The 16,593-nt window shown below is 43.0% G+C and overlaps 2 protein-coding genes across 2 annotated transcripts; one reads left to right on the forward strand and one right to left on the reverse strand.

Annotated features, from left to right (window-relative positions):
- Nucleotides 1-7,146: 7,146 nt before the first annotated feature.
- On the forward strand, nt 7,147-9,382 carry si:ch73-167i17.6 (regulator of G-protein signaling 9-binding protein). The gene has a single exon (XM_062393616.1). The coding sequence runs from the start codon at nt 7,761-7,763 to the stop codon at nt 8,502-8,504; it is 744 nt and encodes a 247-aa protein (XP_062249600.1). The 5' UTR covers nt 7,147-7,760; the 3' UTR covers nt 8,505-9,382.
- A 2,009-nt stretch (nt 9,383-11,391) lies between these two features.
- Nucleotides 11,392-16,422, reverse strand: nudt19 (nudix (nucleoside diphosphate linked moiety X)-type motif 19). The gene is made up of 3 exons (XM_062387802.1): nt 15,518-16,422; nt 14,040-14,247; nt 11,392-13,875 (listed from the first exon to the last, which is right to left on the reverse strand). Exons 1-3 carry the CDS (start codon nt 16,289-16,291, stop codon nt 13,655-13,657), a joined length of 1,203 nt encoding a protein of 400 aa, XP_062243786.1. The 5' UTR covers nt 16,292-16,422; the 3' UTR covers nt 11,392-13,654.
- Between the last annotated feature and the right edge of the window lie 171 nt (nt 16,423-16,593).

The raw sequence follows: 16,593 nt of genomic DNA on the forward strand, positions 1-16,593 counted from the left end.
GGTTCTGACCCAGGGGTTGGCAGAGAGTCAATGATGATGAAAGAACATCACTTATTGATTATATAACTGGATACTATACTTATAAGGTAGATAGCATACAGCCAGTGATCACAACACACTGTCTGCTTATGCTCTTTGTGGAAAGACATTTTCTGGAACATAGTTAATGAGGACAATAAAAAAAACAATAACTATATTATGGCTAACAGTGACTAAAGGGGTTCGGTAATAGAAACTGTTCTCTGCTTTTCATTTTAATGGACAATGACCAATGGGGAAACGTCATTACACTGGGCCTGGTCGACCAGTCACATGGTACTGGTCTGATGTCTCTTGCCCCACTACCAATGTCCACCCTCAATTACTGGCAGACTTTGAGGTGGGTTTCCAGGAAACCCCCTTTTCCACTGGTCAAAAAACCCACTAATGCCCAAACATGCAATGGGAATGGATTTAATCTGCATTCATTGCCAGTGCAAATGACTATAAAGGTTATAATCGTCTCTGGCTCCGATCGTCAGTGATGGAAAGTGACACCTGAATGAGCATGCTAATTTGACAAGACAGAGAGCTGAAAGAGCGCCTCAGTCGAACATGAGTCATCGTGGGGGAACAAAACTGAAAGGCAAATTCCTACTTGCAAAGGGGCAAGGAATCAATTGTATTTTTTTATACCCAGTAATTTTGTTCTGACATAAGTCTGTCAGGGCTCAGTGCTGTGCCAATGTGAAGCTGTGAAACGTAAGGGCTCACTCACAGACTTTAATAGACACCTTCAATAAGCTGGAATTTTTTTGCCAAAGGGAATTACACTCAGTTCATCGTATTGCGACAAGGCTAAAGAAGGTGGAAGGGCAATAAACAAAAAAGCATGAAAGACAAGGGGCAACCAACCGCAACTTTGAGCTAAACTGTAAAAATATTCCTTACAAACTTGTGAATTCAATGTTCCAATTCAAACTGTGTGTTCTTGTGCAAAAACTGAACAAGCAGGCCTGAGCTGTTCTGAGAGTCATGATGAGACTTACTACAACTTGAGGGGAATATCTTGTTTTAAGAAAAAAATACAGAGGGAAAAAAAACAGAAAAAACAAAAAGATGAATTAATCATTATGGAATTTAATTCAATTAAATTAAGCTGTGTGGCCTCAATTTATCAGAGCTAAAGAGAGAAAAAGAAGGAGGAAGAAGAGAAGAAATGGGAATATCTGATACAGATATTCCCACTGCATTTGTTTGTTTGTAAACAGGATTACACAAAATCTACTGGGCATTTTATCAGGAAACTTGGTTGAGGTATGTGCTCTGTGAGTGACCTTATAGTTATTATATGGGATAATATAACTTGATTTAGCTAATGTTGCATTAAATAAGCAATTGAGTTCAGACATCACATGACCCCCCTCACCCACCATGCCTTTCAAGGTCTAATTCTGTTCATGCACACTCCAAACAACTGACTGCACAACCATCTGTCTCTGCTTTAAATAATCAAGAGAAATGTTTGAATTCAAACTCTCCTCACACAGTCAAACATAAGAAAGAAGGGGGGGAAGTTTTGACCTGTGGGGGACTCTGGTCCGTGGTGTCGTGAAGAATGACACGATGACGAGAGCTGGGCAATGATGAAATGGCCCCTGACCTCACACAAGCTTATCTCCGCTGCATCCACCTTCATCCTCACATACACACAAATCCTACCTAGGAGCCTTTTAGAGGGGATTTCCTCAGTAGGGCGGTCTGTTGTCTTCTCTATAACTGTGGGAATAAAACAGATGAGGAGACCAGACCATTCCCCCCTCCAGGCCGCACATGGGCTCGCTGTTTGGTTGCAGAGTGCACGTACAGCAAGACGCCCAACTGGAGAGCAAAGAGTGCAGCAAAAATTGGACAGTTATCGCAGGATCCTTAAAGGTCACTAATGTGTCTCTCTGAAAGTGTGCTGTTGTGGCAGAGTTTAATGTCTCTTGAAAGCCCGGTGAAGGACATACAATAACTCCCTCCTTTTAGTGTGTCTTCTATTTTCTGCAGGTTGTTCAGTGGAAACACATCAAGACTTTAGCGAAGGACAAACAAGCACCTCCTTCACCCCACATGATGACAGACTGTGAAGTGGAGGGAGGCGGAGAAGTCTGACTTTTAAATAGATGGTACGAAGCTAATATAGATCTACAACATTCACAGAGAAAACCATGCGACTAACCTGTTGAGCTGACATTGTTCCCCAAACACAACCTCACAACTCTAACCTACCTCTGGAGTTTAGCGTGATGTGACAGGAATAGAGTTAAGCTATGACGCAGCAGATGCCAAGGATCCTTTTGGCTCATCTCAGTTTAGCATGGGACGCTCTCTATATACTGCAGCCCAGTAGACAGGCTTACTCTGCTCTACTTAAAATAAATTACGTTCATGGTTATAGTTCATGGTTTACGTCCAGTCATTGCAATTCCAGAGAATCTCAGTTCTGTTATTTGATCAGAAAAACTCAGTGATGGACAGGCTGAAAGCAATCAGTAAAACTGTACACTTTTCATAAAGGTCAGTGCAGATAAAGGTGCTTCACAATTCACTTATGAGCCAAGAATTAGAGAAAACTAATAAAAGGTTTTGTTGAAAAACTAAAATAATGAAATATTATGAAAACAAGGAAAAATATACAATATATGAATTAAAAAGAAAATAAGTGGGGGTAAAAAGATGTAGTAATAATATTACAGGCATCGAAAATGTAATATAATTTACAACATACATGTAATAACATAGATACAATAAAGTTGTGTCTATAACGCTGAAAAAAAGATATTTAAATACCCAAAAAGTAGTTTAAAATATAAATCCAACAAAAGAAATTTGCTTATTCAGCATGATTTGCCTGTGTAGGCTGCTGGTATTAGCCAGTTAGATTTGCAGGCACAAATGGAAATAGGGAAATGGCTAAATGGTTCCAATCTGCACACCAGCTCCTCAAAGTTTCAGACATGCACTGAAGTCAAGACTTTCTCTTGAAATTCTCCAGAGGGGCTGAAGGTGAAAATGCAGATATCAGAGTTAGTTGCATACAGCAGGAACATTTCTCGGAAGATTAACTGGGGGTGAGTGGGCATGATGAAGAAATTTCTAACATACGAAACAAAGACAAAGGATACAAATATCAACAATGTCAAAGTCAAAGTGCTTTTGGCATTAAGGGCTGACGATGTGCTGTAACGGTGTAAAAGGTCACGGATTTGATTTATGAGATCATCAACAGAACTGGTTCTTCGGCTAAAGCTTTTGATTATGTAGAGTGTTTGCTTAACTCCCGATGTCTGCAGTTCATGTCTGAAAAGGGCTTATTTAGCCCCTTATATCTTATTTCTTAAATACAATGAGTTAAATCCGAGCTTGATATGCATCTATATATGCTAGGTTCATTCTGACTGTGTCTTTAAGAGGCCAAGGGGTGTTTTTTTTATCACAGGTTCAGTCAATCAGCCTCCACACACACACACACACACACACACACACAATGCTTGTCTCTCCACTCTCTATTAAAAGGGAAGCTGAGCTTACCTTAAAAGGCCTCACATAAACTTTGTATTGATTGTGGGAAAATGAGCCGCAGCAGCCAGAGTAAGGACAGTGGTTGGGTGGGGGTTGGTAGCATCGGAGGTAGAATTAGGTGTAGCTCACGGTAAGGTAAGTGGCCAGCGGATGCTCTATGTTAATGAAAAATTCCCCAAAAGATGTGTATAAGGACGTGTATGTGTGTGCGTGGATGTGTGTGTGTGTGCGTGGATGTGTGTGTGTGTGCGTGGGTGGGTGTAGGTCAAGGTTGAGTGTGGATCCTCCTCAGTCTGGACCTTCATTTAGTTGAGGCATGCATGACTCACCCCCACTGCTGCACGCTGCGCTGTGTAAGAGACCACTAGTGGATGAGGTCCATCAATTATTCAACAAAGACAGACTTCCTCTTTCTCTCTCTCTCTCTCTCGCTCCCTCTCTCTCTCTCTCTCTCTCTCTGTGATTCTGTTTCTAACTGACTGAATCTTCCTCTTACTTGAACACTCTCCCTAAATCGCTCGCCTCTCTGTTAAACCGTCCCAAAGCACTTAATACATGCGCAACGCACTTCTTAATTTAAATCTGGGGCCCAGACAAGTAATCTTTGGCTTTTAAGGGATTTTTTTTTCTACAGTAGTAACAAGACATCAAGTCGGCTCTTTGTGATCATGTAAGATTATAAGGTCTGTACATAGGAACGCTGATCCTGGTCTGGGCGCTCCACCACCGGATTACAAGTTGGATGTTAAACTTAGAGGAGTCATATGAGAAGTGATTTAAGGAGATGCTGTTGTGACCACACAGCTGCTCAGAGGTTTGTGGCTACACACCGGCTCAGGGTAAGAAGGTCCTGGACTCAGACTTCATTAACTCTGAACGGATGCTTTCAAAGAGGAGATGGTATGGCCTCCGCTTAGTGTTACAAAAAGAAAAGATTCTTTTAGCTTCAAAATGCACAATGTGCCTGCTCATAAATAATAGTAGTAAAAAGTAAAAAGGAGTAGCAAAGAGAAGAAGTAAAAAGTAGTTTGAGTGCGAACCCGAGGACAGTGGATGTCTGAAAGCAGCTATGCACACGCATTAAGACATTCTAGTCTTCAGGCGAGCCCTACGAACTATGAAGTTTTTGAAAGAAAGCTATTGGGGCCATGTTTGGGTCAATTTTAATTTTGATTAAAATGAATTAAATTTCTGACCCTGGCATTGTTTTAAGGAAAGAAGATCATAGAATCTAAAGGGGGTTCTCACAATTGTTTTGCTGTGGATCAAGGTATTCAGCCGTTAGAGCAACATTAGAGCAAAATGGAATATCTCTTTTACAAAGTGTCCAGTGATATGTGCTTCCTCCAGCTGTTGACGTGCGCCTTTTATGAAATGTTGCAAAACAAATATGTTTCTGTTTTGTAACAGTCCCAAATGCGCCTTATCTAGAAAGCATAGCTGAATGCTAGAGTGAAGTGCAAAAAGTGCAGGAGCTTTTTGCCGGGATTACCAAGAGGAGCTGACAGAGGTTATTAAAGAGTTTCCTGGTGTGTTTGCTCGGGATGTTGATGCATTTTGAAAACATCTCTGTATTTCCCCTTTTGACCATTATCTCACACGAAATGCAGCGGGGTCAAGCAGGATCCATTTTTTGCCTTAAACCGTTGATTCCATATGATGAAAGTGCCTAGAGCAAGACGACAACCTCCATTAAGAGATACATTAGCGGGCATTATACTGCTAATCCCCGGACCTTTAGGGATCTGCTAATCTGGATTATAGTTTGTATATCATTTTAGCATCAATTGTCGCCCCCTCCTCCACAGCAAGTTATATTCCTCTCCTCTGGTTTCCTCTTCATCTTAACCCCTTGAACCTGGGTATGCTTCTATTCAAAGCTCCTGGTTTTTCCCCAGAAAGTCTCAGACAAACACACGTAGATTGTATGCCTATGAGTCACGACAGTGTTTGGTGTCATATGCTGTAAACTGCAGAGAGACAGGTTTTAGCTGCATCCCTCTATACTGTTTGGTGATGACGGCGTGTTAATATGGTCTACCATCCAAGAAGTCCACCCAACATATTAAAAACCATCTGATGCTATGATGCTAAGTGGTATTTCCCCTCTGTCTGTTTGTTTGTTTGTTTGTTTATTTGTTTGTAAGCAAAAACTGAACAGATTTCCACAAAACTTGATGGAAGGATGGGATGTGAACGAAGGAAGATTCCAGTGAATCTTCACAGAGAATAATTCATGAAAAATATCTCTTCACATATATCCACCCCATTCATAAAGGCAAAATTAATGTTAATTGGGATAGAATTTCCAACCACATCATTTTCTAACCTCACTAGAAATCAATTAAGACACTAGTTTTCAAAAGACCCCTGGGAAACATCTAGTCATTCGCTTAGTTTTTTCGACTCTATCCAGCTGCCTGTCAGGAATTTGTATTGGTCTGATGTCAACTGCGAAGACGTGAGGCAAAATACAACACACTGACTGCTGAGTTCCTACACCAGTAATTGAATACCTTGTGGAGAATAACTGAAGAGTGCTTCGTCGAGAGGTGAGCGGTTGCTGTGGAAACATATTCAAAGAACAAGGGAGATCTTAACAAAACATCTGACTCAGCCCGGATACTTGCTATATTAGTCTGACATCACTGTCATCGTTGGCTGTAGTTCAAATATGGAGTTCACTTCACGTTAGAATGGACATATAGAGATTACATTAATCTTATAAAATGTGGTATTTTAATTATAAACTAGCATAAGTAACTGTGCACAAGATTATGGAGCTATGCATAATGTTTTAGTGAGTGAAACAGAAATGAAGCTGAAATTAAATAAATATTTATAACTGAGCCCCTTCCTTCAGATCCTTTGACCTCCAGTCAATGCGGTGCATTGAAGCTTTACCCAGCAGCCACTGCATCATTAGGACTCATTCGCTTCAATAATGCAAAAAGAGCAAAGCAGAGCAAACACCACACACTGTATCTCCCTGCCACCTCTCAACACAGCAGGAGTTGGGTAAACAACACCTTATCTAGTCGATGGTATTTGTGCAACTCACTGGCCCCCTCTCTGCTTTAATTCCCATTAACTGTGCAGGGAACAAATGAATATGTGAGTTGTCAGTTGTGCACACATGTGAAACTTATCCAATTTCTGCCCCATTAATAACATCAAATGGGTTAATATGAGGGGAGTTGTAACTGCTCTTAAACCCCCTTGATCCTGCTGCAGAGCTGCATCTCAAAATCACATCAGCCTGGTTAAGATCTGGTCCGGCATCGACCACGGAACTGTGGCTGGAAGGCCCGCGGGGATCGTGCTGACAAACGGCAGATAAAGTTGCAGATAGTGGCTTTGTGATCTGACATCACCGGCTGATGGGCATCACGGCCCTGCCAGCTTTATAGATCAGCCAATGACAGGCTGCGTTCACTGGGAGACAGGACCAATGGGAGCGGAGCGGCTGTGTTTTCCCTGCCCTGCCTCTCCGCCTGTCGATGAATGGCTCTGTATTTGTGCGCGCACGTGACCACAGATGGTGTTCGCTGGTATTTAAACACCATCATCGATTGGGTGCTGAAGTGGACAGCTCCCCCACAAACACACGCACACGCACACACACGCGTGCACACACGAACACAAACCAAATCACAATGGCTCGCGTGGCTCCTCGTGGAGGATGATCTCCCTCCCTGCTTTTTAAACTCTGACTGAAGATCTCCATTTTTCCCCAGGCGCCCAAAAACATCGTGGAACGCTGGACGAGAGAAAGGCGCCGCTTCGCTCCACACAAACAGCAGTTGGGCGGATGTTTTCACACCTGTGGGTGAATCTGGATCATTATTCTAATTCTAAAACCCGGCGAGGTTGGATTGCTTCGCGTCCATTCGCATGCGTCCTGCAGGAGAGGTGCTCCGGCGCTGTTTGATCCCGAGTGGTGAAAGCCCAAAGGTACCTAAAGCCATTTACAGACGCATTAATTTAAGCCGCTCTCTGTGGCGGCTCGCAGACAGGAAGAGCATGGATAGAGAGGAATTTGCTCTGACTGGTGCGTTGAGGGGATTTGCAGAGCTGAGGATGTTCTCCCGTGGAAACTAAACTAAGGACTAAAGCGCTGTTAGCCCTGCACTAACAGCTCGCCATTTCTCCTCAAGACCTCCTCTGGTTGTTGATTCACCATTCTAACGAGGATATAAGTTTGCCAATCAGCCATGGGGAAAGAGGAGTGCAAAACAATGCTGGACGCTTTGAACAAAGTGACCGCCTGCTACAGGCATCTGGTCATCGCCCTGGGAAGCACCTCGGACTCCCAGAACCTGCGAGAGGAGCTGCAGAGGACCCGCAAGAAGGCCCAGGAGCTGGCCGTGGCCAACAGGACTAGACTGACCTCTCTGCTCAAAGACAAGACCATCTCCAAGGAGGACCGGGCCGAGTACGAGCGCCTATGGGTGCTGTTCTCCAGCAGCATGGAGCTCCTGGAGGTGGACATGAAAAGGTCCCTGGAGATAGGGCAGGACTTCCCCATCAAGGTGCCGACGAGGCACTTCATCCAGACGGGCATGACCGGCAGCACCACCACGGTGGCGGCGCGGGCCATGAGCGTGCAGAACATGAAGTACGAGGCGGACAGCAACATCGACACGGCGGACTTGCGGGAACTGCGGTCCGAGATCACCCAGGTGAGCCAGATGATGGAGGAGATGGAGATGAAGGTGCAGGTGGCGCCTTGGGCCGTGGAGGCGAAGCAGGAGGCGGGCGCCGAGCTCAAATCCAACATGAGCGTGGAGAATTCCTCCGTGGGAGTCATCTCCATCTGCGAGGAGGAGCCCAAAGAGGAGGACGGCGGCGGCGGCAGCAGGGATGCTGGGATCGCCACGATCTGCGCCGTGGTCGGATTCTTTATCATCCTCATTGTCGCTGCGGTTCTAGGATACCTGGTCATCAACATGTCCTGAACCGTCCTACGCCCACAGCCCACCCTGGTGATGGACGGACTCCCTGCCGAGGCTGCCCGCGGGACGAGCGTCGCAGTGGGTGTCAGAGCCTGCAGCTCCACATGAGAGGGACAGAGCATTTGTATGTGGACAAGTTATTAATCTGGGTTTGTGATTGTAATCGGGGGAGTTTGAGGAATTGCACTAGAAGAAAATGTAGAACAGTAGAGCCAATGTGTGTCACTCTGGGAGAATGGACGATGCACAGATAAAAAAAAAGTAATTTTCAGGGGCCAAGGGTTACTTTTTGGAGGAAAAGGGGGTGCGTGGAAGACATACCATTACGTGACAGTGTCTGACCATTAGCATGATACAAGCAACACGTAATCCAAGTGGATTAGTGGGAAAAGCTCAAGCATAAATGTAGCCGACTGTTAAGTACCCCCCCCCCCCCCCCCCCCCAGGTTCAGCTGATTGATGCTTTGAGTTTATGACTTTATTGTCAAGCAAAAAGAAGCAGGTGGAACCCTAAAGTCAGGGAAATTAAAAAAAAGTGAGCCAAGTGTAACAGTAACCTTTGGATGTAAACAACACTGCACTGTTCCACAGTTTGAATACAACAAAGAGATCTTTAGTACAGCCAGATGTGTAGTCGGCCTGCATCCTATACTTCATTGCATCAAATCACAACGTGCTACATGAGGGACCTGAGAGACGTCCACAGTCTTTTTAAAAATGCACCCGTTCACTGTTCATGTTCCGTCACAGGGTTTATTCTTCTGTTGCAATCAGTGTTGAATGTATACATTACAACATGTGAATATAGGGGTTTACGGTCTACTACTTTGTCAGATAATGTACATACAATTAAGTATATTTATTATAATAAAATCTTTTAAAATGTGTGTCAAGACATTCTCTTAGTTTAGGGGAAAAGTCGCAAAAGCATCCTTTTTGTATGAATGGAAGAGGTGAATGATACTTTTTTAAAAACATGTATTTTGACTCAAAGCTAATGGTTTTAGCCAGTTTGTAATGAATGCAAGGCCAGATAAGTGCACAGGATATTTTAATCTGAGGATTATAGACGTAACCACCCCCAGGTTTAAAATAGTGTTCGATTTAAAATGAAAAGCAAACCAACACCAACACTTTAACTCCCTAATGGTTTTAGTTGTAAGAGTCTTTGAAGGTAATCCTAAGAAATGGCGCACAGGTCGAGTGAAGCCTGGAGGCTGCCAAATCCAAAGCCTCTGGCAAGAAGAGGAGGGCTGAAGTAGTTGTCCTAAAGAGCTACTACAGAACAGTTTTGGATTACCATAACAGTTTTAAATTAGAAATTACAATCAGTTGCCATAAAGACCTACGACCGGCTCACAAAAATCTAAAGATAAAGAGATGAGTGTGACTGCTTTTGGCATTTAACTTCTCAAACTTTGGATGTTTCATTTTATAAAATACGCTCCTACAATAATGTTATAAAAAATAACAAATTGAAATTTGAAATGATGTGCAATGGATGATGGATGCATATTTTTCCATTCCTGAGAAACGTTTGGCTAAAATCCAGATGCACTTTTAATGGTTCAGATACATTTAGTTGGAGCCTGACTTCATTTCACTTTATTTCTCTAACTTTCTTTCATCCAGCAACATTTTCAGGAAAATTTTTCCAGTTCTCACAGTAAAACTAATACGCTCCTACAATAATGTAATACAAATAATTATGGGTGGTAAAAATGTTGTTTCCCCTGTATCTGTAAGGATTCTGTCTATCCTCTGTTAGACCAGCAGCACAGAGTGACCTCAGGATAACGTGTATCATCATCAACAGCCCAGCTGCTGACAGACATCAGCAGCTCGTCATCATCATTTCGTAAAAGTATTATTTGTTATTACTATTGCTCTGTTGGGATATCTAATGAAAAGTCGGTTGTAATATGGCTCAACAGCTGCACATCAAATTAGCTATATACCGACTCTAACGATCACCTCCTCTATTCTTAAGTAGGTTCGATTATAATTGTATACGATCAGTACACCCCTGGCATTTAACAACTATTCAGCCCTAGTTACAGGCTGTGGAGGCAGAAATCTCACAGGATCGAATGTAATTACGGCTGACCTCCTCCTCCTCCTCCGACTCCGACTCCGAACCCAGGCCTGACTCCTTGTGGGAGCAATGCATTCACTGCAGCACGATTCAACTTTTCCTATATTTCTAAAACTGTAAAATAATGTTCAAGCTGCAGAAAGGGGCAGCATTTGTTCGGTCAGCAGATAGACTGAAATGTCTTTACCCACTGTGTTTTATCTCCTCTCTTCCTGTCTGTCTCTCCTCGACCACTTGAGGTTCAAAACCATTAATAGAACATTGTGAAAGCGCTAACTCGACTCCTAAAAGCACTGAGGTCACAGAGCTGAGAGCTTTTTTTTTGGCAGGACTTTGATGCACGAAAATCAGTGGCACGTCATGCTCACATCCATCAGACAACTAGTGTATCCGTGTTGTCATCCCGCACGGGCGTTAACCTCCGTTAGCAGAGAGTCAGAGACGTCCTGAAGTTCACAACAGGCTAACATTGTCATCTTCAGAGATCCAAAAATATATAAAGTCTATTAAATAAACATGCATGGGGAAGAAAGGAGGGTGAGAGACTAAAAGAGTGAATGATGAAGCCTCCAGAATCTCTGCACTTAAAAAAATGTGTCCCTCACGTTTTGCTCGTGCAACGATCCCAGCATGACGCAACTTTTGAGACTGTTTTTTGCTGAAATGATTGTGTTGCAATCCACGTTATGCAAGCCACTGCTTAAAATAGCCACAGCATTAAAGTTTCAGAGTATGTGCTTCATTAGGTATAAACATTTACCCTGTACAGGTGAGTAAATCCACTTCCTCTGCAGGTGTTTGGAGGTATTTTATTTCCACTTGTGCATTTAAGAGCCTTGAAAATACCTGGAAAATAATTAACTAAGAGGACTGGTTCACTGGGAGGATAAACACACACACACACACTACACAGAGACAGACCACTGCATCATAACCTCATCTGGACGTTTCTAAGGCTGTGGGTTGCCATAGAAACCCTCAACGTACTCTCCAGTGCAAACAGCTTGGAAGATTGAGCAGTGTTATTTCAACTCGCCCCCTCTCTGACACCACCATCCCACACACACACGCACACACACAAGATCATGTGGTGTGAGGACAGCAGCCACGAGACAAAACATCAGCATCTTTCCTCACACTGACAGAAATGTGTTTGGAATGTTATCATGTGATTTTTTTTTCAAATCCAAAAATCAATAGATACAGATCTCCACAACTCAGCATCCACTGAAATAAATAACTATCATGAGACAGATATATATCACCTACATTGTTTAAAGGAGCAAACATAGGCCAAGATACTGAAAAGAAAGCTGATTATGAGGACATTTGAAAACTGTGGTGGTGTAAGTATTGTGTTTGTGTTTACAGTTACCAACGCCCAACCCTCCCCTTATGAAACCACATTTAAATATCATACTATCTAAATATTCAAATAATTATCACAAAACAATTTGTATCTATATCAATAGGACAAAAGTCCAATATATTTAAATATAATTATCCATTGTGTAAACACAGTGAAGAAGTATAACACACTTCATCTACCTCAGATTTGTAAAATCTTTTGCTATCGTCAAGTGTTTGTGATTCTCTACTAATGAAGAGTTTAAAACAACATTTTTGATCTTGATGTGTGATTGTAGACACAAGAAGCTGTCAAGCCTTCACATGTAATTAACAAACCAACATAAATTGTATCACAAATCCGCCAACGCAGTTTGAGACGTTATTGAAACAATCAAATGAATAATGAATGATCTTGCGTTCAATAATAAATCAATTTATGAATGGCATACACAGGGTACAACCATTACGACAGAGATTATTCCTTATGAGTCATTAATTTGCCATGGGCCCAGCTGTAAGCAGGGAAGGTATCCACAGGAGAGGGTGAAGCCCTGCAGAGCCTCCACCACTGACATGAGCACTCTCACTGAGAGGGACCACACCAGCACGTCACCTAGGGGCCGCAGGGGTCGTCTCCAAAAACACTTTATATTTAGTAGACAACTTGTTTCTATGGTAACAAGCTAAATTTGGTCAGAATAAAACTGTTGCATAATCATTTTTTCTTTGTAGCGAGAAGTAAAGTAAGAACAACTCTGACAAGAAAACAACGTGAAATCCATGGGAGACTTGACATTTCACAATACACTGGGGGGGGGGTGGGGGTGGCCACAGCTTCAACACAGTAAACAATAACAACAACATCATGAGATCCCACTGTCACGTTTGAGCTCCTTTAATCAAACAAAAACTTTATTTAAAAAACCAACCTATCAGTATCTGGGTAGAGCCTTAGATTAGAGGTCCTGTGAAAAGTAAGGCACATAAACACAAGCATATAAACTGTGTGTAAATCGGTTTCTTTATATTTCTCCTCCCGGCCCCGTCAGGCTCTCGGCCCTGGAGCATCAGAGAACCTAGAAATTCTCTCCCTCTCCAGAGCCGTCAATCCTAAAAACCATCCTGACATATAAATAATAAAAAATGGCAATATATCGTTTTATAGATCAGTGGAATCATTACACTGTTCAACACTTCCCATGTGACCACTCAGGGTTTAAAACAGAGACCGTTTATCCTACTTGATAAATACAGCCTACTGTTTATTGCTTAGATGGAATCGCACAAAGATACTTTAATCATGACCAGATTGACACTTATAGATGAACATTTCAAAGGGAATTTCTAGACTGCACATGTAATACTTCTCTTCTCCCCTCACCTTTGCTTCGCCACCAAAATCAGTTATCAATCGAGTGATCAATTCTTCCATATCATATTAAGGTCTTCTGATTACGAGGCCCGAAATACAGGTCAGATCAGTGAAACCAGAACAATGAAAGACATACCGGGGGTTCTTGGTTCATCAAGGACATGGAGAAACCAACAGAACCAGATTAAAATAAACACATTACAATCTAACGCAGTAATAAGGAACACTTGAGGTTGATAGTGTAAATGAAATAGGGTAACAATAAAAATATTAAACCTGTTTTGTTTCATAAATTTTCTAGTCATTATACTGTGCACAGAGGGGCTTTAGCACAAGTCAAAGCTGACTTTGAGGGTCATCAGTCAAGGTTGGCATGATGACTGGCAGCAGGTGGTTGTACTTGGGTTTGATGTTGATCTGTAGATTTGTAGAATAGGGATTCAATATCACCATACGGTGCAGTGAAGAATTGTCCTGAGGTTCCTCCAGCTGAGGGTCTGTGCTTGTTTCCACCAGAGTCTTTCCTGAAGTTTTCGACGGGGGGTAAAGTTTGTCACCTAGAAAGACAGGAGAGCCCGGTTGAGTTATACAAAGTAAGAAAATAGCCCAAAGGATGAGAATAAACAGTAACGTTTCACCAAACTAATACCTTATAGCAGCATTTTTCACATCACAATCTCAAGGTCATTCATTATGAATAAAACAACACCAACTGAAGTACCTGGAAGCACTGATATATGGTGTTTATCTTCTACGATGACTACGGGCAGCCAATGCTCGCAGCCCTCGGTGGCACGTTGGCTGGAAAAGTTGTGGAGGTCGTTCAGCGAGGGGAAGCGACACATGCGGCTCAGCTCGTAGAACTGTGGGGGGGCGATCCAATACTCCTGTGCCTGGTAGCTCTGCAGGACCTCTGAGGGTGTGGACCACTGAGACACACAGAAAAACAGGTTGTGTTTTAGAACTGTACGACTGTTTTAGTTCAGTGCGTCACATGGAAGAATCCATATTTGTGTTCAGCTGTAAATAGGAACAAACACTGAACAACTCTACTGTACTTGAACTACCAACGATTTTTGATATGCTAAATTTCATAGGAGCCACTGATACCTACCGTCCATCTTTAAGCTGTCATTTCAGCAGCAGAACAGTCACTGTTGAACTTTATAACTGGACGCTTGTTTACACTGAGCACTCTGGGATCTGTGATGAATTGTTCAAGTAGTGAACACATCCTGGTACTTTAGATAACATAGTCAGTGAACTGTTTCTTTCCCTAAAGGCGGTCACATATTGTCTGTATAGATGATCGGAACAGGGCAGTTTGATGGAAGTGCTCAAATGATCACAAAACAAGATTGAGTAATTTGGGGAAAAGATTGTAATGCTTTCAAATTTCAAAGACATACTCAATCATGTACTGACTTAATACTTCTCGGAATTGGCACTTACACTAGAGCCAGACTGATTTATCTGTTAGCCAATAAAAATCCGTATGAGTTTGTATTTTTATTTACAGTAAAAGTTTATAATTAGACTGTAAAGTACCAAAGCCTCAATTACATTTCTTTGTCATATAGACAAATAAATGACATATTGGGAATCATACATTTTTGATATACATATATTGGCAGATGAAAAAGAAAGTAAGTCTCTTTTGTGAGCTGATCAAATCAATTCAAGCTTTTGATCAATTTCATAGACCCATTTGTTTCAATGCTTTTAAATCCTGTGGTAAAAACTGTGTTTTTATAGGAGCTTTTGAATATCAAAAACTACATAACTGACTCTACCTAACTACTACATGACTACATAGTTGCTTTAATTGTTTTCTTCAGGAGTTGTACATGGGTGTACATTATACCGGCAACTGGACTTGCTTCTGGGTGTGTTCAGTTGCCTATGCACACGCTTAAGTCCAAGATACAATGACCTGGAGGTCTGATTACTAGTCACAGATATTTCCTGTTTTCTAGGATGGTTTTAAGGGGTGTTGGTTTGTTTTCTATATTCTATTTGGCTATGCTTCTTTTTGAATTGTTTTGTTATGTGTTGTTTTATTCGCATGTACTTTGAAAACCACTTTGACAAGTGCTATAGACTTAAGTTGATTATTCCTTTTTTACTGCTTTGACAGAAGCCTGTTCTTGAAACAGATCTCTGTAAAGCACCATGTGACGTGCTCCCCTCACGCATCACCTGGCAGCGCACGATCTCCCTCTCGTCCTGCAGGGTCTGTGGGGTCTCGTTCAGGCAGCAGATGAAGAAAGCTGTGTCGAACCTCGCGGCGCTGTATCCGGCCACAGGGGTCAGCCAGTTGCTCCATTCGTGCAAAGCCCATATGTTGGGCAGCAGCTGCAGCTCCCTGCACATCCTGAGGAAGTTGGAGGAGTCTTGCAACACCAGAGTCCTCCACCTGCTCAGTTCGCTGCTGCACAATCCGCTCACTTCACATGTGGCCCTCGTGGCCTCTATGCCTTTTAGTAACATGCCCTTCTCTTCCTGTTTGGACACAGCCAGCAGCACCCCGCACTCCTCAAACGTCTCCCTCAGGGCGCAGATCCTGAAGGCCACCTCCCCCGGGACAGGAGAGCCCAGGTGCAGTCTGTCCGTGGCGAACATCGGGGGTCTGCTCTCCGCCGGTTGGGTGACGCTTCCCAGACCGAACCTGGGAGAGTCCCTGAAGGACTTGAAGATGTCGAGCCATTCACTGGAGAAGTCCGAGGAGTCCACCTTACCGCCGGGAAACACGTACGCGTTGGGCATGAATCCGCTTTTACTGCTTCGCTTCAGCAGCAACACGTCGTAGTCGAAGGCGGACTTGTGCGGCAGGTGGGACCGTCCACAGCTGCTGGCCAGCGGGGAACCTGGAGCCTCCGGGGTCCTGGACGTCAAACCGGCCGGAGCGAGCCTGCGGCCTGCGGCTAAGATGAGCGTGGCCGCCTCCTTCCAGTGCCTCAGTGTCGTGTTCATCCTGAAACTCAGAAAGCGCCTTTTTTTTAAATGTCCCCAAACGCTTCTGAAAGTTGTTGTGGCTCATTCACCTGGTGCCTGTCCTCTGTTGCTGTGGTGGAAGTCATGCACTTCTACACAGACATGAGCTGCTGTCGCCCCCTGCAGGCCGGATGACCGACAGCGCTGCACAATTACAAGTCCTTCAAAAACACAATTTCTGTAATTCTCCCTTTTCTTTCACTGTCATGAACTTAGACTTAAACATTATGGACAGCTCAAGATAGGTTAGAAATAATACAAACATCTTCCTTAATAATAAA

The sequence above is a fragment of the Platichthys flesus genome, chromosome 1 (genome assembly GCF_949316205.1).
Source record: "Platichthys flesus chromosome 1, fPlaFle2.1, whole genome shotgun sequence".
NCBI classification, from domain to species: Eukaryota; Metazoa; Chordata; class Actinopteri; order Pleuronectiformes; family Pleuronectidae; genus Platichthys; species Platichthys flesus.

Bases quoted from the DNA above. Each gene is read 5' to 3' on its own strand.
- si:ch73-167i17.6 (XM_062393616.1), top strand. From the start codon at position 7,761: ATGGGGAAAGAGGAGTGCAAAACAATGCTGGACGCTTTGAACAAAGTG.
- nudt19 (XM_062387802.1), bottom strand. From the start codon at position 16,291: ATGAACACGACACTGAGGCACTGGAAGGAGGCGGCCACGCTCATCTTA. The intron at 14,248-15,517 runs GTGATGCGTGAG...TGTGTGTCTCAG, and splicing joins GGGAGATCGTGCGCTGCCAG to TGGTCCACACCCTCAGAGGT. The intron at 13,876-14,039 runs GTACTTCAGTTG...CTGTCTTTCTAG, and splicing joins CCATATATCAGTGCTTCCAG to GTGACAAACTTTACCCCCCG.